The 26351-nt window shown below is 56.3% G+C and overlaps 1 protein-coding gene across 19 annotated transcripts in view; it reads left to right on the forward strand.

Annotated features, from left to right (window-relative positions):
• Positions 1 to 1459: 1459 nt before the first annotated feature.
• The window catches only part of LOC101930983 (death-associated protein kinase 2-like), a 30205-nt gene continuing 5313 nt past the window's right edge, over positions 1460 to 26351 (forward strand). The window contains exons 1-7 of one of the 19 annotated variants that reach the window (XM_065574321.1): positions 10284 to 10442; positions 11849 to 11929; positions 18023 to 18210; positions 20506 to 20627; positions 22476 to 22697; positions 24115 to 24253; positions 25397 to 25526. In XM_065574321.1, the coding sequence (XP_065430393.1) occupies positions 18142 to 18210; positions 20506 to 20627; positions 22476 to 22697; positions 24115 to 24253; positions 25397 to 25526 (682 nt within the window). In that variant the 5' untranslated portion in view covers positions 10284 to 10442; positions 11849 to 11929; positions 18023 to 18141. Of the gene's footprint in view, positions 2232 to 10134; positions 10443 to 10552; positions 10801 to 11848; positions 11930 to 17387; positions 17846 to 18022; positions 18211 to 20505; positions 20628 to 22475; positions 22698 to 24114; positions 24254 to 25396; positions 25527 to 26351 lie in introns of those variants that run through there. The other 18 variants (XM_065574313.1, XM_065574323.1, XM_065574318.1 and 15 more) reach the window with 18 other exon arrangements.

A 26351-nucleotide genomic window follows, 5' to 3' on the forward strand; every position in this document is an offset into this window, starting at 1 on the left:
TCTAGTGGGCCAAACCTCTCCCTGCAGCCTAATTAGCCCCTGTGTGTTGCAAATGTAACATTAGAGCCCTGGGATAATAATAATGATGATGATTATTACAGCAACTGCTAAAGGCTCCAGTGGAGATCAGGGCCCCGTTGTGGCGGGCGCTGCCCAGATTAAGAGACGGTCCCTCCAGAGAGCTGGACAGTCTCAAGATACAAGAGACAAAGGGACGCCCAGGAAGAGTTCCCCTTTGTGTGAATCTGAAGTGAGATTCAGGGGTGGGTGGGCCCAGCCGAAGGGAAAGCAGATGGAGTGTTTGGGACAGGCAGGCTTCCTGCTCGCTGGCTGGCTATAAGGAGAAGAGAAAGAGATCTTAATTGCATCTCTCGGGCCTGTGGTAACGAAGGGCACATCAAGTATTGTTGTTTAAACAGATCAGAAATGGCAGCTGAGATTAGATCACCTGCCCATTGGCTCAGGGTGGTTCCATGTGCTCCTCTGTTTATATGCCAATCGTTGCCAGAGAGCCGGGTTCCAATCCCGCCTACGTTGCCTTTTTTCTTTTGTGTTGTGTTTTTGCCCCTTTCCCTGACTTTCTGCAGTTACCCAGCTGGGCAGTTCAGGGCCCCTCGGCACAGAAATGCTTCATTAAATCTGTCTAGTGAAATCGGCGGAAGCCCTGTGTTGATTACTTTGGTATAACACCTTGTCTACACAGGAAAGTTTGAGCAGTTACCCCCCCCATGTGCACACACTGTTCCAAGTACCAACGTACCAAGTGTTTTTGTTTGTTTAGTTAAAACCACTTCTTCAGCAGCATAAATTAAACTGGGGAAAAAATAATAGCCCCTGGCTTTTATAATCCGTACCTCTCGACATGCTTTACAAAGGATCTCAGTGTCGTTATTGCCATTCTACAGATGGGGAAACTGAGGCACGGAGAGGCAAAGTGACTTGCTCCAGGCCATCCAGCAGCACAGCCCGGACTAGATTGCAGTTCACCTGAGCCCCGGTCCAGTGTGCTATCCACTAGGCCACACTACCTCCATCTGCCAGATACTCTTATCCCAGAATCAGGGTGGCTTATACCAGTATTACTGTTTCAGTTTAAATTCTCTCTGTAGGTTACATGGTGCAGTTATCCCAGGTGGACAAGACTGCAAGCTCTGGCCCCTCGTCAATGCCTGGACAGCACCTAGCACTTTATGGATGGGGCTACAAATGCACAATCAAGCTGTTGTGGCATGGCTGAGTTGGTGGAATCCTTGCAGTTCCAGTGTCCTTTAACCAGCTGGGGGTTCACTCCCCCCGACATGCAGTTTTATTCTACCTTAAGAGATCTGTCCCTCCTTTCTCTTCACACCTCAGCAGCCTCCTAGCCTTACCCTGTTTCCCCTCTGGGCATTTTGGTTAGAATATTTTTATCTGTCAAACAGGTTTCCTGTTTGCAATCCCCCAGCTTCTGAGCCACAGAGCAAAGACAGAGAAAGGGGAAGAGACGTCTTTTTTAACAGATGATTCGCTCTGCTCTCCGAGCTCAGCAACTGCTAAGCAGAAGGCAGGAGATCCTGTGGTTCTGGGAACAGCCGGACTCAAATACCCTCGGATTTGCTGTTCCAGCTCCGGGAGAAATCAAGGCACTGGGCAATGGTGCTTCGAGTGGCGTTAAGAAAACTGCCCTAGCTTCTGCTTGCTGTAGGCCTCGATTTTCCATTGGGAAGACCTATCTCGGGGCTGTCTCAAGCGAACTTGATGGAAGGATCATATTTTTTTAACAGGTTTTCTCAGGGTCTTGCTCATTTCAGAGTTTGCTGCTGCTGCTTATGATTATTATTCTTTATTTAAATCCCATGAAAATCTAGGAACTCTGAGTCACTTTATTTGGAGCCTGCTTTGCTGAGTCTGGGGGAGGTAGTTAAATAAAGAGGAGGAGGAGGAACGAAACAGATGGGATTGGTCAATATCAGAGGAAACTGGCCAGAATTCCCCACCAGGAGAGGTGTCATAGATCCGAGCTCTTTCATATCTATCGCCTCTCAACAGAAAACTAACCAGAGCGGGTTCATCTGAGCTGCCTACACACTGGGGAGACAAGACGTCTTGTTGTCCAGAAAAATTCTGGAGCGACTCTCCTGTATTGGTTCTGTGTGCGGTGGGATTTCTGGAAAGGACGCAGTCACAAGCCACCAGAAGGCTAGTTCCAAAGAAACACAAGAGGGGCACAATTACCGGGAGCCGAGAACTTGGTGAGTAAGGATAGATGCCACACAGAGTTTGTTCTCATCCACCCAAAGCAAACAGGTGGTTGTCTTTGTAATCAGCACATCCCCAGCTGGTGTAATTCAGCCGGGCTGCAGCGAAGTCAGCGGAGGGATGCTAACTTACCCGAGCGGGGGATCTGACCTTGCCTGGTTTTATTGCAGTGGGGAAGATCTCGGGGGATCTTCTGAACGGTCAGTGATGAGGTGTGGGAGGTGATCTACCGTCTTGTGGTGATCCTTTTAATCCGGCAAGTTTCGGAACAGGGGCTGCAAAATAGTCATCAAAATCGAATCAGAGAAATATAGGGCTGGAAGGACCCCAAGAGGTCCATATCCCCCCCCCCACCCCTGCTGAGGCAGGAGCATTTACCAATCCATGCACAGAAATGATTTGCCCGCTCCAGAGAAAAAGCAAAGGATATTTTTCCTTGCCTGAATGGATCAGACTTTTGCAAAGCTGTTTGTGTCCATCCATGGGCTGCTTTTTGCTAGTCGGACAGGGAGACAGGGGAATGTCTGGATCAAAGGGTTGAGTCATCTATTTCTCCACAGCTCCCATCATTTTTGTCTGCCATCCCTCCTCATTTGGGCACCAAGATATTTTGAAAGTGGGATTCTATATTTGGAAACTGACTGGCTTATTTTCCTCTTTATTGATTGATGCGAATAATATTTATTTTGTGCAGCTGCTTAATGGAGATGAGGCTGATTTCAGTAAACAGCCCCTGCGGGCAGGGAGTGAGGAGTTATTTTTGGATCAGCGACCGGGGAGGGGGGGGACTCTTATCAATGGGAGCAGATTGGTACCTGTCACTGGGAACAGCGGCAGATGCGGCAGAAACCTCCTGAGTTTCTGCATTGCTTGGTTGGGTCTGTTTGGAGCAGACAGCTTTGGTTGCTAGCGCTGTTGAGTTAATTCACAATTCCCTGGCTTGACAGTGATGTGGGTTTTACACAGCTGAAAACAACCCAGCCCCGGGTGTTGACTGGTTTAAAATCCCGTTTGAAGCCTTCTGGAAATCGATGTCTGTGTAGGTTATGGAGCCTTTTCTCTTGTAGGTTGCTGTTGTTACGGTTACACCAGGATATGTTAATGGCCATCAAGCAGGCCTTTGATCTAAGACAATCACAGACCTGGTTAAAGCTAAGCAGCCTTCTTCCAGGCTAAAGGGAAGGAGTAACTAAGCCCCCTTTTACACAGTGAGAGCTGGAAACAATAGAAGCCACCGCCCAAGGCAATGAGTGGCAAGGTCTGATCAAGATGCTAAATTGTGTGGGCTGAGGGGTTCCCTGGCTGCAAAGGCTGGGGTGAGGTGAGTGTTAGGCAGGCTGGGTGTGTGAACAGCAGACAGCAAGAGATGCAGTGTCGCGAGTGGCACTGAGAGAGAGCAGAGGCAGAGCTCCTTGGGCACAGAACGCACTGGAGAGGCAGGTGTGGGGATTACTGAACAAGGAAAATGATGGCTGTTGTTTGTTCCTACTGTGTTCAGGGGCACGAGACCTTGTGCTCATTCTTTGTAAATAAACAGGATTGCAGCAAAGAATATACCTGCCTCGTGTCATCGGTTTCTGAATGACCCAGCAAGGCCCTGAATATTGGCTAAATGCTCGGACCAAAAGAGCAACAGAACCTTCTAATATGTGTCCAGTGGCTTCTGTGAAATGGGTCCATCTCAGACTGCCTTCCAGCAGGCCAGGTGTCAACGTGGCACATAACTGACTGGCTCTGCCTGGTGATCTTCTTGGGTCACGGAGCCCTAACTCCCCGTTAGGCCTTGGAGGGGATCCCAGCAAGGGCAGAGCTGAGGAACGTTGGCCGCACAGCTGAAGACCTGGCCCTGCATGTTTTCAAAGTCTCCTGCTGCCCCAGCGATAGCTAAGAAGCTATGTAGGGAGCTTCCGCAGAGCTGACCCGGCTCTGAAATTGCATCGAATCTGGGTGCATCCTATTTGGTGGACAGTGCACTGGACTGGGATTCTGTTCTTGGCCCTGCCACTGGCCTGCTGGATAACCATGGGCAAGTCACTTCACCTCTCAATGCCTCAGTTTCCCCATCTGGAAAATGGGGATAAAGATTGTGACTTCCTTTGGAAAGCCCTTTGAGCTCTGCTGACAAAACGTGCCCGATGAGCAGTAGGTGGTCAGGACGATGCTGTTGTTAAATGTACTTTGCTCTGGACGGGTTGGAAGGTCTGTTTGTATTTTTTGCTCTTGGGGAACAGCTGAACTATTTCAAACTTAACCGTGAGCATGGCTCAGGCTCTTAGCCACTCCGCATGCCTCCCCTCCCTTCCCTAATGGAATTCCTGTGGATTACAACAACAGCACCGCACGCCATCGGTAAAACATCGGTCAGCCCAGCCAGTGAAAAAACTGCCGGCTCCCTCCCTCCTTCCCCCATCCTTCTGCAAGCATCACGAACCCACGGCAGTTATCTGGAGTTTGCCCCCGGATCATAAGAATGGCCCATCTAGCCCAGTGTCCTGTCTTCTAACAGTGCCAGCTGCTTCCGAGGGAATGAACAGAACAGAACAGAACAGGACAATTAGTGAGTGATCCATCCCCTGTCATCCAGTCCCAGCTTCGGACAGGCAGAGGCTTTGGGCCACCCAGAGCATGGGGTTGCGTCCCTGACTGTCTTGTTCCTCAGTTTCCCTAGCTCTGTCATTTAATTCCTGCTCCACTCGAGAGCAGGTTGGAGGTGCAGGGACAGAGCGGAGGCTGGGACGAATGAGGGGAGATATTTATTATTAAAGGCAGCAGGGCTGGGCCAGATTTGGTGATCTGGTTTCAGGGAGGGAGAGGCGGGTGGAACCCCTTGAGTTTTAGGTTCAAAGATCCCTCTCCTGCCTCGGAAACAAGCCTGCTGAAAGTTCACATTCGAGCGATGCAGGTTTCCTTTCTGCCTCAATACTTTGCCAGCCCCTATGGCTGTGGCCTCTTAGCCCCCATTCACACTCTGAACCCCCTGGAGTGTTATTAACCCCCTTTTATATATGGGGAAACTGAGGCCAGAGAAAAAAGAACAGGAGTACTTGTGGCACCTTAGAGACTAACAAATTTATTAGAGCATAAGCTTTTGTGGGCTACTGCCCACTTCTTTGGATGAGGCCAGAGAGGGCAAATGAGTTTGCCAGGGTCAAACGGAGCCAGGAATAGAACCCAGATGTCCTGATTCCCAGTCAAGCTCTGCTCCCCGCCCTGAGCTGCGAATATAACCCAGAAGTCTGCCAGTCCCCTGCTCTAACCACTGGAGAACACTCCCCTTCTCCCATAGTTGAGTTTAGGAATCAGGATGCCTGGGTTCTGATCTGTTGCCCTAATCATGTTGTCTCGCTTCTGGGCAGGACACCATCAACACCAGTCAGGGAACTGGGGGGGAGGGATAGCTCAGTGGTTTGAGCATTGGCCTGCTAACCCAGGGTTGTGAGCTCAATCCTTGAGGGACCATTTAGGGATCTGGGGAAAAATCAGTACTTGGTCTTGCTAGTGAAGGCAGGGGGCTGGACTCAATGACCTTTCAAGGTCCCTTCTAGTTCTAGGAGATGGGATATCTCCATTTATTCATTTATTTTATTAACTGGACAGTGCTGCATGTCCTCTACCAACCAGTTGGGATACCAGCTCCTAGCCCGGAGTCAGATAACTGGAGTATATTATCTCTTTCCCCTGGCAGAGGGATCAGCAGCCTGGCGCACTGTTGCCAAGATCTTCCCATCGAAGTTTCATCCCACTAAAGCACAAACAATGTCTGGAATTTAGCAACTGCCACATATTTTCATGTCAGTAAATATAGCCTAGGGCCACCTCCCCACCCCCTTAATCAAGGGACTGTCCATTGTAGTCAGATTTAAAGGGACAGTTCGGAAAGATCTGGATGCTCCCAGCAGCTCTGCCAATGCCCCTCAGTCCTGACTCCCAACTGCTGTTCCAGGCTTCTCCTGGCCAGCCTGTGCCCCCCCCCATTCCTGCACCCCCTGCTTTGGGAGAATCAGGTCCCAGGATCAAAGCTCTCCTCATTCTGTCATATGAGGGGCTGGTAGTGAAATCCCTGCGGCAGAATGAGCGTCTTCTCTTTAGTCTTTCGTTCCGCTCTGGGCAGGGGCTGGGAGCCTGGGCTGGGGGATGCAGCTGATCAGAGAATTGAGGAAACATGGCCCAGGGGCTGCAGGGGCCAGGCTGGGAGTCAGGCGACCTGTGGGCTGGTCCCGGCTCTGCCACTGGCCCGCTGGGCGACCTTGGTCAAGTCCCTTCCCTGCTCTCTGCCTCGGTTTCCCCCACCAGGAAAAAAGAGGCTAAACCTGATGGAGCCCCAAAGGACTTGGTTAGTGTTTGGGAAGCCCTGCGAGAGTCCCAGGGCAATGCAGCGTTTGCGATAGCAACCAACAGCTCCTGCTGCTGAAGCCCTGGGATTTTGGCTGCCTCTAGCACCTAGTCCTTTGTCAGAGACCTGTCCCCCCCCCACCCCGTGTTTCTGCACCCACAGATTTCCCCTTTTCATCTCTTCTTCCTCCAGCCACTTGAGTCATGGTGCAAATAACGCAGCTCCGCAAGCCCTGATTCTGGTTTGCCCCTCTCTGGCAGAGCCACGCGGTCTTGAAGTGAGTGTCACTGGAATTCATGCCGCCGGCTGACAAATGAACATACGGACGAGAATTGGGCCCTTTGACGTCAATAGAGCGATGCTGATTTGCACCAGTGGTGGATCCGAGCCAGTGTCCTTTTCCCTTGAGATAAAACTGGCCATCAATCCCACCCGCGCCACAAGCCCCGTCTGGAGGAAAGGCCAGGGCTGCGTTCTTAGCATTTAGCAGCTCAGCGCCTCCCCACGAGGGTCGTGTGTTACCCAGGAGCTTGGGGCTTTTGCTCGGCTCCAGGCCCGGGGAATTCTGCTGGCAAGCAGCCAGGCGTTGTTTTTTCCTGTTGGGGGACGACCCCGCCCTTGAACGGGCCGCTGAACTACCTCGAGCTTGTTGTTTACCCAGGGCCTTGTGCGTGCTCAGCAGGGCAGAGGTGTTTAGCAGCGTGGCCTAGGGGACAGAGCCCTCGAGGTGCTTCCGGAATAGAAACAATCGTTTTGGCCCAGGGTCATACAGCAAGTCAGGGGTTGGGCCGGGGACAGAACCCAGGAATCTGCTCTACCCACTAGCTCAGCGGTTCTCAAACTTTGGCACTGGTGACCCCTTTCACACAGCAAACCTCTGAGTGCGACCCCCCTTATACATTAAAAACACTTTTAACATATTTAACCCCATTATAAATGCTGGAGGCAAAGCAGGGCTTGGGGTGGAGGCTGCCAGCTCGCAACCCTCCATGTTATAACCTGGCGACCCCCTGAGGGGTCCCGCTCCCCCAGTTTGAGACCCCTGCACTAACTCAGGGTGCCTCATGTAGACAAGCCCCAGAGCCGGCAGAATGGCGGGGGAAGGAGACACTTTAAAAAAGATCATTCTCGGTTTTCTTTTCGTATGTGAAATCTTTCCGCTTTTCTTTCGGAGCTCGGGAGGAACCGAGAACGGAGCCAGGGGAAAGTTGGGTCGAAGTGGTAAATAGTTTCGGCTGGGGTGGGAAATGAGAAACGTCGAAACGGGTTTACTTTGTGTCAGAAAGACGGTCAGGAATTTACCTTCACCTTGATTTTAAAAACCATTGCACCTATTAAAAAAACCCAAAACCCCTCCCTAAACTAAACAAAAAATACTCGGTTTGGGTGGTTGAAAACCAGGCTTTTCCGAATTGGCCACTGAACCGAAGACTTGTTGGTTCACCCGGCCCTAACCAAGCATCAGAAATGGTTGTGGGGGTGGTGAGATGGAGCCAGCCGCTCTGTTATCTCGGAGTCTCTCCTAGTAACTTGCGATTGGTTCTTTCTTGCCTTGTTGTTTCCCTGAGCCTCAGATAAGAGCCCTAGGCTGAATGCGTGCGGAACAGGGCAGTCCGCGCTCATAACCTGCTGCAATTCCTGGCTGGGTCAGTAGGGGGTGTGAATGCCAGAGGGGGTATTACAGGCAGTGGCAAACCCAGAGCTGGCTGCATTAGGGTTACTCCCAATTGCCCTAATCTAACCTCAAGCCGGCCTTGCAGCCCCCTCCCCCGCCCCGCCGAGAGAGCCAGGCAGGGGAAGGACGAGCAGGAACCGGGTACTAGAGAATACAGAAGTCCTGCCTGTCGCCTCCAGCCCTCGGAAGGGGAAGTGAGCGCGGAGGCCCGGGCCGGGGGAGCTGCGCTGGGAGGTGTGTAAAGAGGTGTGTAGAGAAGGCCAAGGTTCCTGCGTCTCGCCCCTGCCTCTGAGAGAGGGCCCTAAATCGGTATCCAAACTCCCCATGCGTAACATGGACCTGCCCCTCGAACTCAGCTCTCCCTGCAGGACCTCCTCTGTCCCTGACCCGAGCTCCCGCTCCCTTCATCAGCCCCGGCCTTTCTCCTATCCCGGGGGCCTCCCCATCCCTAGCAGCTTTGGATAGGATCCTGATCAATGCAACGGTCCTGCCTCTTGTCCCCCCACCCCTGCTGTCCCTGACCTGAGCTCCCGCTCCCTTCATCAGCCCCGGCCTTTCTCCTATCCCGGGGGCCTCCCCATCCCTAGCAGCTTTGGATAGGATCCTGATCGATGCAACGGTCCTGCCTCTTGTCCCCCCCTCCCCCGCAAGGTGGGGGCCTCTCTCCATAGGGGGCTGGCAGCCAGCAGGCCAGACGGCTGCCCCATGGATCCCACAGCACCTGTGTTTGTCTCGGTGCCTTGCGAAGGGCGGATCCCAGGCGCTGTGAGGGACGTTGTTGAGAAGGGGAGTTGGGGGTGGTGGGGTTGTGTTGTGTAGGAGGAGCAGATTGGGGTCCAGGGAGGTTTTTTGGGGTCTCCTGCTCTTCCCCCCCCCCCAGGGTTGAACAGCTGGGCCATGATCCAGCATCGGGGTTCCCTGCCCTCTTGGGACCAGTTCCTGGAGAGGGCAGAGGATTGGAGCAACCCCAAGCCTCCCATCTCCCCCATGCTCGTCATTTCCTGCTTCAAGCCTCAAATTGAAACCCTCTCTTCCTTTCCCCCCCAGCAGGAGCTGTTCCCCCCACCCCAGAGTGAGGCAGTGGGGCTGCCCCATGGCGGGCAGGGGCTGGTGGTGCAGGCAGTCGGCTGTCACCGGCTCTGCAGTGGTCCTAGGAGAGGGGTCTGCTTTGTAGCTGGGGAAAGAATCTTAAGGACTCTTCCTGCCCCAGTCCAGCCCCCCCCAATTTAATCCTAACTTCACTCTCCCCTCCCCCCAACTGGCGCTAGGTGCTGTACGAACACAGAACAGACAAGCAGCTTCCAGGCTGAGCCCTGCTTGCTCGCGCCGTGCTTGGAACTGGGGGTGGGGAAGATCCTAGAGTCATTCCCACTTCTGTCCCTAGGTCACTCTAGGGGAGAGGCAGTGGGGACTAGTGGCAGCCTAGGGTCCCCCTCCCCATGCCCCTCAGGAGAGCTGAACTGACCTGACCTTGGGCCTGTCCCTTCCCCTGAGTTCACCCCTCCCACGTGTTCTCTGTCAGTCTCACCTGGAAGCTGTTGGGGCCAGGAGGGTGTCACCCCATCTGTTCGTACAGCCCCTTGCACAGCAGGGCTGCCGTGGCAATGGGGTGTGTGTCTCTAACCTGCCCAGCATCAGCCCTTCCCTCCAGCCGCAGCCGGTCCTGGGCAGATCAGCAGCCTCACTGATCATTTTTTAAAATCCTATATTAAAAACCAGGGGCCCAATTTATACTCCCAGGGGCCGCCCGGGGTGTGTGAGCAGTAGCAAGGCCAGGGGGTGTGAGCTCCCCTAGAAGTGTGTGTGGGTGTGTGTGTGTGTGGGGGTGTCCCTCGGGGGCAGGCCGGGGGGGGGCTGTCCTTGTGCAGAGAGGGCTGCCCAGCCAGCGCCCCCACCACGCTCCCGGGCAGGATTTTCACGCTCCAGTCTGGGAGTGACAATTTTCAGAGGATCCCTCGCTGCGGCTCCACCTCCCTCTTTGGGACTTCAGCCCCCCCAGGCGTTAGGTGAGCGGCAGCCTTGGGCTGCAGGTGCGCTGGGAGCCGGGGCGGGAGGGGGCAGGCAGCCAAAACTCCCCCCCCCTCCACTCCCTGCGGGAGTTTTGCGCTTCGCTGCGTGGGGAGCACTTTCTCCAGGCTCCCTGCCCGGCCATGGCATGGCTTTAAGGGGGCCCCAGCGGGTTCCTGCCCCGGACAGGTGGGTGGGGGTCCAGGGCCTGGCTGGGACGGGGAGGGGGTTGTCCCGGTTGCGGGGGGGGGGGGGGGGGGTCCTGGCTTTGGAGCAGCCAGGCTGGGGGGAGGCTCGGGGGGTCCTGCAAATGTCTGTGTGTCCGTCCGATCCAGCCCCAGGCGCGCAAAGGGGCGGGTGCGTGTGTGTGGGTCGGTTGCAACGTAGCCCGTGTTGCATAAGTGTGTGTGTCTGTCCGCGTCCTGCACGATGTGTGTAGCGGGGGGGTGCTGAGAGCCATGGACCCCAACTGCAGACCCTGCCTATGGAAACCGCTTCCAGGCAGGGGGTGGCAGCTTCCCCCTGCCCCCCTAGTGCCAGCAGCTGTGTAAGTGTGTGTTGTGTAGCGCTGCAGTGGTGTGTGCTGCACAGTGGCAGGGGTGTGTGTGTGTGTGTGCCAGGAAGGGGTGTGCACATAGAAGGGTTTGTAGTGTTGTGTGTTGGAGCGTGGTGTGCATGATGCGGAAGGGGTGTGGGTGAGATCTTTGCAGCGTTGTGTGTATGATGCGGAAGGGGGGGGTGTTGTTGTGTCGATAGAATTGGCTGGGAAGTGGGTTGTATATAAACTATGCTGGGGTGTATGAACTATGCAGCATTGTGTGTGTGCTGCACAAGGGTGTGTGTTTTGTATCTAGAATTTGCAGTGGTGGGTATGTGCTGGGAAGCGGGTTGTATATTCTTTATGGTGTTGTGTGTCTGCTGGGAAAGGGGTGTGTTGTGTCTATAGAACTTGCGGTGGTATGGGTGCATGCTGGGAAGCGGGTTGTACATTCTTTATGGTGTTGTGTGTCTGCTGGGAAAGGGGTGTGTTGTGTCTACAGTGTCTATAGAATTTGCGGTGCTTTGGGCGCATGCTGGGAAGCGGGTTGTATATAATCTATGGTGGTGTGTGTTGTGTGTGTGTGTGTATATAGAACTTGCAGTGGTGGGCACATCGTAGGGAGGGATGTGTGGTGTGTACTGGAAGCATTGTGTGTAGGCTGGGGAAGGGGTGTGTGTTGTGTGTATGTAGAACTTGCAGGGGTGTGTGCCCTAGGAAAGGGTGTGTGTATGTAACACTTTGTGCTGTTGTGCGCAGGGAGTGTTGGGTGTCGCCGGGGAAAGTTGCGTCTCTAATCTTTGCAGCGGCCTGGAGGTGCAGGGGAAGGAGGAGCGTGTGTTGCACAGGGGAACACACACAAGTGGTGGGGAGGGGTGTGGCTTGGGGAAAATGTATAGATCAGCTCTGGGATGTGTGTGATCCAGTGATACTGTGTGGGTGTCTTATGGAGGTGAGGGGAATGGGGAGGGGGGGGATGACAGAGGATTCCCCAATTAGCTCAAATCCATTGATCCAAGACCCTGCCACCCTCCAACCCAGCTCCGCTCTCCTACAGATTGCCCATGCAGATGTATCCCTGCTTGGCATCTTCCCACGGGAGCACCATCCTGCGCTGTTGCCACCCCGCAGTGCTCAGGTACAGGGCCGTTGCACGTGGTCCCATGGGGAGGAAGCGCAGCTCCGAGCAGGGCTCCAGGGAGCAGGGTCTAAACCCAGCGAGACGGGCAATCTCCCACCCCTTGGAACTGGGACGTAATTGATCCCAGGGAATCTGTTGTGCCTGGTTTGTTGGTCGAGGCACCTCCCCGGCGCAAGGACAGAGTGGAGCTGGGAGGCAGAGCAAAGCAGAGGAAGGATGGCCTAGTGGTTAGTGTGGGGGGCCTGGGGCTTTGGCATTAGAGGTTCAATTCCCACCTCTGCCACAGACTCCATGTGCAACCTTGGACATGTCACTCAGCTTCTCAGTTTCCCCATTTGTACCATGGGGCTAGTGACATGGCCCTACCTCGCAGCAGTGCGGGGGGGGGGGGGGGATAGATAAAGATTGTGAGGAGCTCAGATATGGGCCGGGGGTTGGGCAGAGATAGTCAGCATGGAGCAGGGTGAGAGGAGGCTTAGAGCTGACTGGGAAATCAGTTTTGTATTCCCAATAAAAAATGAGATGAAAACCGAAAAGGTTTTGTCATCTACTTTGGGGGGTTGACTGGTTTGTTTTTTGTTTTGTCCAAAAAATGGAGCAAACGTTATTGTTGTTGTTTTTTCCCCCTCAAAACTGTAAAATTTCAGCCCATAACCCAACATTTTTGTGGGTTTGGCTGGAAATTGTGTTGGTTTTTCAACTCACCCCCTCCCCCAGGTCATCAAAGATACATGTTTCCTGCAGTCCTGTTTGGACAAAACAAATGGGTTTCATTGAGGTGGGGAAATGTTTCCAATGAAAAATTCCAATCGGCTCTCAAATGAGCATCTCCCTGTCAAAGCTATTGTTGTCCCTGGGCCCAGTGTCTGCATGTGGGGTCGGGGCTTTGGGATCTGCGCACTCAGGCCGCTCGGACGTTCTGCCTAGCCTCCTATCTCCTCTCTAGAAGTGAGTGGGTGCGCCAGGGGCAGGTGTAACTCTCTGCAGATGGCGCGTGATTGTGCAGTGCTGTGTTGTAAGACCAGAGATTTCTTCCTGACCGCCCCTGGTGGCTCATGCCCTGAAGCATCTGTATTGTTGCTATCTGGTGGTTCTTCTCAATATGAAACAAAACTCTGCTGGGTTGTCCCTTTGTAATTCTGCTTGCAGTGATCCAGAGTGCTGCCTTCTTGGCTTCTGTCGCTTTTCACTGTGACCTCCGAGAGGGTCCATCTGTACCCCAGGTGCACCAGTGCTGGGGGAACTGATTTTGTGTTGCGGTGTAGATTGGCTCTTGCCATGTCTTTATAAATTGCATTAGGACCTTGGACTCCTCCCCCCAGTGCCAGGCTGAGACCTCTATTTTATGCTGCAAGGTCAGTCTTTGTTCCAAGTCCTCTGGCACAGCTGGGTTTGTAATCCGCACAGGGCAGCATTGTGGTGCAGGCATAGTTACCCAGATATTTGCTGCCTGGAGCCATCCATCACTGTGTGGTCACCCCGTCCCACTGGTGAACTTCCCTGCAGCCCCTAGAGCAATTACCGGCCTAAGTATGGAACATAAAATAACTTGGGCACTTTTGAATGTTGTTTAGAAGGCGGAGACAAGAACTGAAACTGGCTTCCCCTGGGTCACACGCTGGGCTGGACTCGGGAGGCCTGGACTTTACCCCAGCTCTGCCACTGGTCTGCTGGGTGCTTGCCTGCTCCGTGCCTCAGTTTCCCCCATCTATAAACTGGGGATAATGGAGGCTGCCCTCCTTTGTAAAGCGCTGTGAGATCCGCTGAGGAGGAGCGCTGCGTAAGAGCTGGGTATTGTGATGATTGTTCTTTGACCAGGCTCCTAGAAAGCATTTGGGCAAGCCTCCGTAGGAGAAACCTGACCTCACCTTTCCCCAGAGAGGAAGCCGGCTGATGCCAATTGAGCAGGGGCTGCGGAGCAGCCAAACGTGTCGCCCTCTGGGAGCGCTCGCGCAGCTGTGTCTGAGAGCCGAGGGGACTGGCACTACACAACGGAGACGCTGATCGGCCGGCACAGGGGAGTACCTTTTGTTCTTGCATCTGTCCTGTCTCTGGATGTGGTCATCTCAGGACTGTTCAGCTAAGCAGGTGTTGGCTGGTCAGTTCTTGGATGGGAGACAGCTGTGAGGATCGCCATGTGGTATATGTGCCTTCTCCCCTCTGAATCAGGGCTAGAGGGTGCCGTGGAGTGTGGGGGGGTGACCCCTCTGAACAACGATTGAACTTTCTGCCCTCTACTGAATGGCATCTGAGCCGCTCAGCGGAGTGTCATAAGCCCTATACAGCTAGCAGGGATCCTCCTTTAGTGCAGTGGCCCAAGTTCTGTCCCCAGCATTACCAGGAAGCTCTGGTGGACAACAGTGGGTGGAACCACATATATGACAGATGCAGTGATCATTTCCCCCTTAAATCATTGGGGTCTTTTGTCCATTATTCTTCCCTACCCATCTGCTGAAGTAGATTTAGGAGGCAGATGCTGATAAGGCCTGAACTCGTCAGACCCAGAAGAACAATGAGAATCTAACGTTGTTATTTCACTCTGTGTGGGCAGTGCCGGTCAGTTTCACTTCCTCTAGTCATTTTCACTTTCTGGATTGGTGATTGCTAGCCACAAAGCACTTGTGTTCCAGGGTTAAGAGGACCATAACATTTTGAGATCATGGGTTTTTTTTGTGGTGGTGGTGTGGGGGAGGGCTCTCTGTCGGGAACCCCTTGCTCAAACGGTTGGGTCACTGATCCTTCCCCAGGCCCCTATGAGGTACGGTGACGCTGAAAACCATTTAAATTCACACGCTGACTTGAGAGCACTTAGAAAACCCGGCAGTTAAATGTTAAGTGATTCTCAGCAGAGCCGCTCCTCCGCTATTGTCCAGAGGGTTTTCGCTGCTTGTGTCCAAACACTTTTGCGTAGCTGGGCCCAGGTTTGGACAGGAGACCTGGCGGACGGGCGGCGACTGTTGCCAAACCGTTTGTGCAGCTAGGCTGAGGGTTGGATAGAACCTGCCCTTCCTTATGCTGGTTTAACCCCAGTTAATTCCAGGGGAGCTGACCCTGATTTACCCCCGTCCAATCCAAGTGTCTGGCGTTGCTGAACAAGCAACTGAACTGCTGCAGGGGGCAGATAACAGTTGGCTCTAAATAGCGGCTTGGTCTGCATAGCTTTCCAAAGCACCAAGCCGGTCTCCTCACCCTGTTCTCTGGGGGGGGGGGAACAAGGCACGGAGAGGGCAAGTGACTTGCCTGAGGTCACCCAGGAGGTCAGTGTCGGAGGTGGCAATAGAACCCCGCTCTGCTGTGTCCCAGCCTAAGGGCTGCTGACTAAGGCCTGGTCTACGCTAGGAAATTAAGTGGGCTTAACTACGTTGTGAAAAATCCACGCCCCTGAGCAGTGCAGTCAAACCGACCCAGCCCCCGGGGTAGCCACCGCCAGGTCAGTGGGAGAATTCTTCCGCCGCCCTCGCTCCCGCCTCCGGGGGAAGTGGATTGGCTACGCCGAGGGGAGAACCCCCTCCTGTCGGTGTGGGTAGCATCTAGACTGAAGCTCTGCAGCATTTCAAATGTAGACAAGCCGCGACTCCCTGTCTGGAGCTGTAGCCACTAGCCCGCGCTGCTGGATGAAGGGGAGGGAACCCCAGGGTTTGCTCGGTGGTGTTTCGTTGCCCCTATCCCCTGGGGCGGGGGGAACAGTCCATAGCTGTTGGACTCAGCTGTGGGGCTCTCTGCCGACTGTGGCTTCCTGGCCCGTGATCGGGGCCTGGGAAACGCAGACACGGCTGTTTGGAGAAGCAGGAGTAAATGAAACCTTCGGGTGTGCCGGGAAAGTTTTGTCACCAGTGTCAATGGAGCGAGGGCTGGGTGTGGGGCCCGCAGGTCTCAGCTGCCTGACTGCGTTGCTGACACACCGGATTAATGGGCCTGTCACCAGAGCCTCCAAGCCCTGTTGTTACCAGTGAGTTTAGCTTCACCACCCCTCTACAGGGTGGAACATTGTTACCCCCCCTTATAGAGATGGGGAAACTGAGCCAGGAGGGAAAGGGACCCCCCCCCTCCACCCCTAACTGTCATTAGTAGAGTTGGGAATAAAACCCAGGAGTCCTGACTCTCAGCCCTGCCCCCCCCCCCCATCTCTAATCACTAGACACCACTCCCCTTCCAGAGCTGGGAAGGGAACCCAGGAGTCCTAGCTGTTGCCTTAGGCACTTGGCCAACCTGCCTCTCTGGATGGCAATCAGCTGGTTCGAGGTCACAATGCCAGGAGGTAGCAGGTTACGTGGGAAAGGTCCCTGAGTGGCCTGGACGCAGGGCCAGCTCTGGCTTTTTTGCTGCCCCAGGCAAAAAAGCCTCCTGCCACCCCCCGGCGGGGAGCACGGCAGGGGAGGGCGGCGAGGCCGGCCGTGGCCCCGCTCTTTCCAGCCGGCCGGGGGGAGGGCGGCAAGGCCGGCCATGGCCCCACTCTTCCCGGCCGGCCGGAGTGCTGGGGGAAGCGCTGCCCCCCTCCAGGTGCCGCCCCCAGCACATGCTTGGAGTGTTGGTGCCTGGAGCCGGCCCTGCCTGGACGTGGGGGCTGTAATTAGCATGTGGGGGGTGGCAGGGCATCTAGCGTTGTGATCTCTGGGGCACGGGCAAACAGGCCGTCTTCTGTTTCCTCCCAAACGTGCCTGGTTCCCTGTGTCTCTGTCCTATCTCCCCGGCTCTGGGATTCAGGATGCATTAGGGCCGGGATCCTCTGGCAGGCCCCCCTGAGGAGTGGAGCTTGGATACTTGGCAAGCTCTGGTGTTTGGTTTGAGTTTATTGTCCAGTTGATCTGGAAGATATTCGAAACCTGCTGGCTTGTGATTTCAGGGGAGGATCTAATTAAAAATCAATCCAGAGACGCGGCTCGTCCGGTTCCAAACATCCCCCACGGCCCCCCCAGGCCCTCCCCCAGCAGGAGCCGTGAGTCACCTCACCGGGGGCCCTTGGGGCTTCACCAGAGAGGGATTCAAAACAAAAGGGTAATTGCTGTCGCCAAAACTGCACAGGGGGCGACTTCTCTGGGGTCGGTGCTGCAGGCCCCCTCGGCAGTGGGCGAGTCGGGGGAACGACAGCCCAGGGTTGGGGTGCGGGGCTGATCCTCTGTTCCTGCGCTTGGGGTGGAGATTAAGGGCTTTGTGCTCTCTGTATTCTCAGGCTGTGCGGGGCCTTTCCAGCTCCTGGTGCCATTTAGCGCAGCCTTGGGGCTGCTCTAGCTTATGCCCTGCCACCTATGGGCCCTGGGGAGCCGAGGATACCCATAGTGCAGTGCACTGGGGCTGGGCGCAGGATCCTTCAGTCAGCTCCATGCTGCCTGGGGAGCCCCTTGCACAGCAGGATTCTCCAGCCCCCTTCTGCTGCCAGAGCGGCCTGGGTAGAGCCTTGGGGAAACTGAGGCTGAGGCCCGGGGGGGGGGGGGGGGGGTGTAGCGATGAAGGCCCTGATCCGCAAAGCCCCATTGATGTCGTTTGGGCCTTTGTCCAGGCTGCATGGACCAGCTCAGGGCCAAAAAGTGGCCGTGTGCCTCCCCCTCCCCCAGGGATTTTCATTCCTTCTCCCCCGCTGACTCAAGGCTGTAAATCCCTCGGCAGCTCAGCTGTGACCCGGCAGAGTAATCTCCCTTGTAATCGCTCTCCGGGGTCTCCCCCGCTTTGCTTTCCGGCCGCCTTGTTGTGCCTTGAGTCTCTGTCTCGTTTCGGCTTCTGATTTTGTTTCACGCGGGTGTTCATCTGCGTCCCTGCGGTCGGGCCCCCTCCGTAGCCCAGGGGGCTGGAGAGGAGCACGGGGAGCGACAGGTTAAAGGGCGCCCGGCCCTCCGGATTGGGTGTGAAGGTCACAGGTGGAAAGAGTTTCTGTGGCGTCTGCTGGAGATGTGGACCCAGGTGGCGGCTTATTTGATGGTGTGTGTTCAGGGTTGGGTCAGGACTGAGGGGCATCAGCAGAGCTGTGAGTGTGTGTTTAGGGCTCGGATGGAAGAGGGGGGGATTAAGGGACGTTAGAAGAGCTGGGGAGACCTGGGGGCGGTGGGTCAGGATTGAGGGGTATCCGCATCCCCACGTTCTGCTTTTCTCTGGCAGGTGACCCTAAGCGCCACTGCTCACAGCCAGGCTCCGCCCATGACGGCAGGGCCGTGCCCCGTCCTCAGCACCACGTCTCTTCCCAGCTAACCCGGGCCCTTCGTTTGTCTTTGCAGCTGATGGCTGAGGATGGCGGGGCCGTGGGCCTTGCCAATGGGGAGGCCAGGAGCCCCTCCGACACCGTCCAGGTGAGAGTTGACCCTGGTGATTGGTGGCTGGGATCTGCTCTCTCCTCGGGTCATTGAGGGGCCGGGGGTCCTGGCTTGGGTGCATGATGCTCCGCAGTTTTCTCCCCCTCTGTTTTCCCGTCTGGGGATGGCGGAGTAGTGGTGGGGTCTCCTGGAAACAGCCCTCTGCCAGAAACCGTTCAGTCCTGAAGAGCTCTGGGACCCAGTAATATCCTGTGGCAGCAAGTTCCACAGGTTAATCTTACACTTTTTTAAAAAAAAGTTTGCTTTTAAATTTATCTGACATAATTATCTGGGCCCTCTTACTGCAGCATTTGAGCACCTCCCAACCAGTAATGTATATATTCTTGAGGCAGGGCAACTATACCCAGTGTCTAGGTGGGGAAACTGAGGCACCGCAGCTAAGTGACTCAGCCGAGGCCACACACAGAGTCTGTGGCAGAGTAAGGAGTTGAACCCAGGTCACCCCAGCCCCTGCTTAGTTGCCTAGCCGCTGGACCAGCCTCTCTTGGCTGCCTTTCGCCTCTATCAACTTTCCTTCAGTCCCCGCAACCCAGCTCCCGGCTCACCCGTCTGTGGAGCAGTTTGTTGGTTCTAAAGAGGCTCACCAGGGATGTGGCTAAGGGGCAGGGTCTGCGCTGTTCTATAAGGAGGGATTAACGGTGCATGGCTTTGTATCCAGGTGAGAGCTGGGTGGTTCGGAGCCTGGAACCCGGGCAGGGCAGAAGAAGCTTCTCTAATCTGCCAGGTGGCGGCAGAACGAGTGGCTGGAAATTGACCCAAAGTTGGAAGTAAGGGGCACGTTTCTAACCCGGCTCAGCCTCCTCGCGGACGTGGCGGATTCTCCGTCCCGTGGCGTCGGCAGGTTGCGACCGGGCGATAGTTGAAAAGACAGGGAAGACCTGGTGGAGTACAGGCTGGAGGGTCTTTCCCTGCTCGGTCACTGACTTTTGCCCCAGATCCCTAAATGGCCCTCTCAAGGATTGAACTCACAACCCTGGGTTTAGCAGGCCAATGCTCAAACCACTGAGCTCCCAGTACGGCGTTGCAGTGTGCTGTTTTGCTGTGACTCACCCCAGAACTGGCTGCTTTTCGGTGGCAGGTGAATGATCCCTGTGCAGCAGTGGGATGTGCTGTTCAACAACTGTTGCGCCCCACCCCAGAAGTAGCTGCACTGCAACCACCCCATCTACTGGTTACCGTTGAAGAGTCGATATTTGCCAGTAGAGACCAGAGTGCTCCCCTATCTTAAGTCCTGGGGGGAGCGGAGCCTGGAGGTACCCGTGCGTGCTAACCGACAGTGCTTTGTAATGTCACTCACTGTGTGAGGAATTCTTCTAGCTCCTCAGAGCGCTGGGTCTTTGCCGCCCCGTTTGGATGGAAGACGCTGCAGCGTGCCGGCATGGATGGAGGCGTGCCAGCCGAAGCCGGGCGGCAGAGGATGGCGTGTGGGAATGCGGGCCTGCCAGAGGAGTCACCTCTCAGGGATCACAGCTGGGCCCCTCTCCCCAGCTCTGTTATTCCCCAGGCGTGATCCGTGTGACGAAGTGACCCTGCTTGTGAACCTGTTGTTCCTGTAGCAATGCAGGGCGGGAGAACCCTGCTGTTCCTCAGTGTACCTTAAAGGCGTGGGGCCCGCATGGTGACCGTGGCAGGGTTGATGTTAACCTCGGTAGTGGGGGCTTTGCCCCTTCCCATCCCAAAGAGCTCTACAAACCTTCACTCGGTTTCAGCCAGGAGACCTCCTGCTGCCAGTATCCCCCTTCCCATGGGGAAGTGGGGTAGGGGGAAGGGAAGTGATTTGCCCAGTGGCATGCAGGGAGTCGGTAGCAGAGCCAGGAAAGAACCCAGGAGTCCTGGCTCCCACTCTCCTTTGCTTTAACTAACTAGACCCCACCTCTCTCCTGGAACCAGGGATTGAACCCAGGAGTCCTGGTTCTCAGCCAGTTTCTCCGTCCCAAATCTGGCAGTAGAATGCAGAAGTCCTAGCTCCTACTTCTCTTTGCTTGAACTAAATAGACCCACTCCCATTCCCCGGCCAGGGGTAGTTCCCAGGAGTCCTGGCGCTCGGCCTGCTAGGCCTTAAACACACAGCCCGGGTAAGAGCACTGCCCCGGGGGGACTCGTACCGAATTTCTGTGACCACTCGTGGCTGGCTCGGTGTGGATTGAACTGGTGACCTTCTGCAGCAAGTACAGGGGTCTCTACCCACTGAGCTAAAGGAGGGGCTCAGCCACGGTCCTGCTGGCTAAGCTCGGGGGGTTGCATTCAGTCTCTTCCCTCTGCCTTCTGCAGGAGACCAGCTGGCCCGAGGACGATGAGGTCTTTATGACGGAGCGGCTGAGCCCCACTGCCATGGCCACGTTCAGACCCGGCAACGTGGAGGAGCTCTACGAGCTGCTGGAGAAGCTGGGCAGGTGAGGGGCCGCAGGCCAGGCCGTCACGCTGCATCCAGGCTGGTTCTTGGTCCAGCGTGACCCAGAATCCTTTGCACACGCGCCCTGTTGCGGGGGGTGGTGGGAGGTGCAGCCTGGGAGCTGGATGGGGCTCCGCGGGCAATGGGGCGAGCTCGGGTGGGTCCGTCTTTCTTCCTGCGGATGTGTGCCTCTCTCACACACGCAGACCGAGGGTGCTAAGGATGGGGTCTCTCTCCCCAGCTTGGAGTGGAACAACCACAGCAGGAAACTCCTCTTCACCTCCCTCCCGCCCTTGTCACAGGTCCGCCCCCACAGGAAACCCCCTCCCCGCCCCCAGCTTTTTCTCACCATCCCCCCCTCCAGCTCGGGGCCTGCTGGCTCCCAGGCTCAGACTTCCCCTTCGGGCCTCCTCTAGACAGGTTCCTCTGCAAACCTCACAACAGTCCGCTCAAGTTAAGCCAGCATCAGCGATTGCCTAAAGCACCTTCTCTAGCCACTAGGCTCTCCTTCCGTCCTACGGCTGCAAATAGAACCCAGGAGTCCTGGCTCCTTTTCCTCCCCGCCGACCCCCGGGGATAGAACCCAGGAGTCCTGGCTCCCACTTCTCTGTGCTAGACCCTCTGCATCCCTCCCAAAGCTGGGGGGGGTTTGGAATCCTAGGAGGTCTGACTCCCCTCCACCACTAGGCACCACTCCCTTCCCTAGCCGGGACTAGAACCCAGGAGTTCTGCTGCCCGTTCCTGTGCGTGGATCACGCTATCTCCAATAGACCACGTCCGAGCTTGCATCTGGCGCTGTGCCCTTCCCCCCTCCCCTCGACATCTGGATGGCATTAGCGTGCGGCTGGGAGCGCGTGTCGCAGGCCAGGCCTCGGTGGAATGGTTAACGTGGCTGGCACAGCGAGGGGAAATGAAGCGATGGGATACACCAGGCAGGCCGGGCGTTTATGGAGCTGTAGATTTCACGGCGGGCTGCGTGCGCGGCTGTGCTCGGGGAATGCCAGGGCTCTCCAGATGCTGAACGTACATTCCTCGCACGAGGGAGTTTTATGGCTCGCGCCTTGTAGAGGTCCCATGCCACAGAGCTGGAGCCAGATCCCGCCCCCGGCACGGCTGTGCAGGGCGTCAGCCAGTGACCGGACTGACCCCTGTTCTGTCAGGCCAGGCTGTTCCAAATCAGAGTGTGCAATGGGCTTCGTCCCCTTTGCACTGTTTTTTTCATCACTTTCGTGAAAACACGATCGCTGACGTCTCAGTAGTTCATTGGCTGCTGTTTCTAAGACAGTGGGGTCTAGGGGTTAGAGCAGGGGACGGGGGATCAGGACGCCCGGGTTCTGTTCCCAGTTCTGGGAGGGGAGTGGGGTCTGGTGGCTGCGGGGAGGGGGCTGGGAGTCAGGACCCCTGGGTTCTGTTCCCAGTTCTGGGAGGGGAGTGGGGTCTGGTGGCTGCGGGGAGGGGGCTGGGAGTCAGGACTCCTGGGTTCTATTCCCAGTTCTGGGAGGGGAGTGGGGTCTGGTGGCTGGGGGGAGGGAGCTGGGAGTCAGGACTCCTGGGTTCTATTCCCAGTTCTGGGAGGGGAGTGGGGTCTGGTGGCTGCGGGGAGGGGGCTGGGAGTCAGGACTCCTGGGTTCTATTCCCAGTTCTGGGAGGGGAGTGGGGTCTGGTGGCTGGGGGGAGGGGGCTGGGAGTCAGGACCCCTGGGTTCTATTCCCAGTTCTGGGAGGGGAGTGGGGGCTGGGGAGAGGGGGCACTGCTTACCCGTTCTGATGTCCACTGCCCAACTCCTGCCCCCCCACCCTGCTCCACCAGCCCCCACCCACCAAGGTCTCTCTCCACCTTGTCCCCGCAGCGGGCACTTTGGGGTGGTGAAGCGCTGCCGGAAGCGGAGCTCGGGGACGCTCTACGCCGCCAAGTTCGTGAAGATGCGCAAGTGCAAGGGGAGCCGGCTGGGGCTGGACCGCGAGCAGGTGGAGCGGGAGGTCAGCATCCTGCAGCAGTTGGAGCACCCCAACATCCTGCGTTTGCACGACCTCTTCGCCAGCAAGGCCGAGATGGTGCTGATCCTGGAGCTGTGAGTGGGAGGGGGGGCAGGGCACGTGGGCTCCCCCTCCCCCCACTCTAATAACGCTCGATGTGTTTAGCGCACACCTCGCCCCCTCCCTGCTGGGGGATCAGCCCCCATGGCACCCATGGGGAAACTGAGGCACAGAGAAACGGACAAGACTTTCACCAAGGTCATTCAGTGGCACAGTTGTCAAAGAACCCAGGAGTCCTGGATCCCGGTCTCTGCCCTAACCCCTATACATCACTCTTCCCCCTCCCGAGATGGGGATAGAACCCAGGAGTCCTGGCTGCCAGTCCCTACTGCTCTAACCACTAGTTCCCACTCTTCACCTGGCTGGAAACAGTTGCTCCCGTCCCCAAGCATGTCATACCTGGGCTCTGAGCTCTGTGCCAGCTCCCCATGGGTGAGTCGAGGTGTTTGTGATGAGTTTCAAAGCCCCAGAAGGCACGAGTTGCTTAGGTCCGCCCCGCACGCAGCAGCTACGGTCCTCTGGCACGGTGGAGCCGTGGGGTCCTGGCCCTGAGCGCTCTGGGATGGGGCAGCTGAAGGTTTGAAATCCTGAGCTCTCCCCTTTGGATGGCGTCTCTCCAGTGTGAGGAGCATGGATTTGACTTAGTGTCCGCTTAGCTATTTGAGGTCGGTTGGCTGAATTTTTTTCATCCAGGCAAATCTCATTTAGATCCTGCGGTTAATGGGCCTGATTCTCCATTGCCCTGCTCCTTGTGCTGGCAAAGTGGGTGCCACAGTAACCTTTCACACCCCCCCCCCTTGTGACTGCACAAGGTGACCAGGACCCTATGTGATCCATGCCTGTATGTGTGTCTGTACACTCCTATCTGTCTGCCTTGTGTGTATGACATGACAATCTGTCTGGATAGCGCCTCCTGTCTAGAAGGCTTCTGCACGATGGCTGTACAGGGGTCGCTTTCCTGCCCTCACTGAAATGCAGCCACTTCTTAGGTGGAACGCTGCCGCTGATTAACAGCAGCATTGAGCAGGGAGCACTCGCCCTGCTTGGAAATGCAGCCACCTCTGAGGAGGAACGTGGCCGCTGTAATGGACAGGAACTGCAGCGTGGAATTGGGGCAGCGTGGTCGAGTGGGTCGCGCACAGGTCTCTTAAGTCAGAACTCCTGGGTTCTATTCCCCACGCTGCCCTGTCCTGCTCTGTGACCCCAGGACAAATCACTCCCCTCTTTGTGCCTCGGTTTCCCCAGGGGGGATGTGGAACTGACCCCACCTACGTCAGGGCTTTAAGATCCTGTGATGCCAGGGGACAATGGAGCTCTAGCATGCGCTTGCTGCTGTCCCTGCCCCTCAGGCCAGCCTGGCTCCGGCCACTCCCAGGGCCCTGCCGTAAGTGGGAGCAGGATTGGGCCCTCTCATGTCTCTAGGCCTCACCCGCTCTCCCTCTCCGCTCTCAGGATCCGCGGCGGGGAGCTCTTTGACTTCATTGCCGAGAAGGAGACGCTGACAGAGGCGGAGGCCATCGAGTTCCTGCAGCAGATCCTGGAGGGCGTCGCCTACATGCACGGGCGGCACGTCGCCCACTTCGACCTCAAGGTGCCCAGCCCCCTCCCTGCCTGGCGCAGGCACTGCCTCTGGCCCCTTCACCGTTGATTCTCAGTCGCTCCCGGCTCCCGCCCTGCATGTGGGAGGGGGTTGGAGACGGGCGGGAGGGGGCCAAACGCCCTTTGTAGCTTTGCAAGGCTCTCCGTGTAAATCAGAGCGGCCTCAGGGCTGCTCTAACTCGCACTCTCCTCCCTGCGGAGCAGAGAATACCCATAACGCAGCTTGCTCCAGCCGCCCCTCCGAGCCGACCTCATTCTGGGGACTGGGCCAGTGCAGGGCCCGTGACACCAGCTCCACCCCAGCCAGGGAAGCCCCATTCATGGGGGTGGGGAGGGGCTGTCAGGGGGCTGCTTCCACCCACTTCAAGGCCCCTGTACACTGCCAGAGCAGCTTCAGAGACCCCAGGCCCATGGTGCCCAGCCTGTGGCTTTCCCCATGTGCAAGGGGGTCTGGGATGGACCCATGCGTGTGGGCTGGCCCCATTGCAGAGCCCGCTCTCCCCTCAGGCTGCCTCCTGCCCGTCCCATCTCCTCTCTCCCCCTCCCCGCAAACTCTCCTCTCACTGAACTCCTCGCACGGCCTCTGAGGTTACACTGACACCTGCTGGCCAGAGGTAACACTGCAGGCTCTGGTCCGTTTCATACACCTGCAGTCCCCCGCTGCTGTAGAAATTAGATCTCCCCTGTGAGATGGGGCCAGGGCAGTGGACTAAAATGCAGCCCAGACAGTGGGGCTGTTCTCCCTGGCTGCATGAATCTCCCACTTCCACGCTCGGATCTCAGCCTCGCCTGGCGGGGGTCTCGGAAGGAACTCGCCTGGGAAACCCACCGTCATCCCTGCTGGCTTCCCCCTCCAATCACGCGCCCGCCGCACGACTATTCCAACCTCCGGTGCTGCCGCAGCCCAGCAGTGGGCACAGGGGAGGCTGTGGGGCATGGGGCCTGCCAGGCGAGTCGACCCTGTAAGCCCCGATGCTGCCCCTTATGTCTGTTTGCACCAGTGCAAAGTGGGTGCGAGATGCTGCCCATCCCGCTCTGATCACGTTCCCGCACTTGCTTTGCACCGATGTCAATGACCACGTGGGGTGACGGAGAACTGGGCTCATGGTGTCTCCCTCCCTCCCCTCCCCCACAGCCAGAGAATATCATGCTGCTGGAGAAAGATGTCCCCAACCCGAAAATCAAGATTATCGATTTTGGTCTGGCCCAAAAGCTGGAAGATGGAGTAACCTTCAAAAGCCTTTGCGGGACTCCGCAGTACATAGGTAAACAGCTGAGCACTAATGATCTGCTGGGAAGGTTGCCAGGAGCATGCGGGACTCATTGGCATATAGGTTATTGGGATTAACCTGTGGAACTCTCTGCCACAGGATATTGTTGAGTCACATGGTTAGGGCCCTACCAAATTCACAGTCCATTTTGGTCAATTTCATGGTCATAGGAATTAAAAAATCCTAAATTTAATGATTTACACTATTTAAATCTAGTGAAATTTCACGGTGTTGTAATTGGAGGGGGTCCTGACCCAAAAAGGAGTTGGGGGGGGGGGGTCGCAAAGTTATTGCAGGGGAGGTTGCGGTACTGCTACCCTTACTTCTGCGTGGCTGCTCACGGGGCATTGTTGGCTCGGTGCCCAGCTCTGAAGGCGGTCGCCGCTCTCCAGTCACCCTGCTCTGAAGGCAGCACAGAAGTAAGGGTGGCAATACCGCAACCCCCATAAAATAACCTTGTGACCCCCCTCCCCCGCAACTTCCTTTTGGGTCAGGACCCCCAATTTCAGAAACGCTGGTCTCCCCCGTGAAATCTGTATAGTATCGCGTCAAAGCACACGCAAGACCAGATTTCATGGTGGGAGACCAGATTTCATGGTGGGAGACCAGATTTCACAGTCCGTGACGCGTTTTTCCTGGCCGTGAATTTGGCAGGGCTCTACACGTGGGCAGGAACTTGACTAATCTCGTGGGTTTCCGCAGCCCCTTTCATCCCAAAGCACTTGGGAATATTCGACAGCAAGGAATTTCACCCACATCTAAAATGGAGCCACCTCTGGGGCAGAACACAGTCGCTACTTTAGGACAGGAAGTGAAGGA

This window comes from Chrysemys picta, chromosome 20 (genome assembly GCF_011386835.1).
Source record: "Chrysemys picta bellii isolate R12L10 chromosome 20, ASM1138683v2, whole genome shotgun sequence".
NCBI classification, from domain to species: Eukaryota; Metazoa; Chordata; order Testudines; family Emydidae; genus Chrysemys; species Chrysemys picta.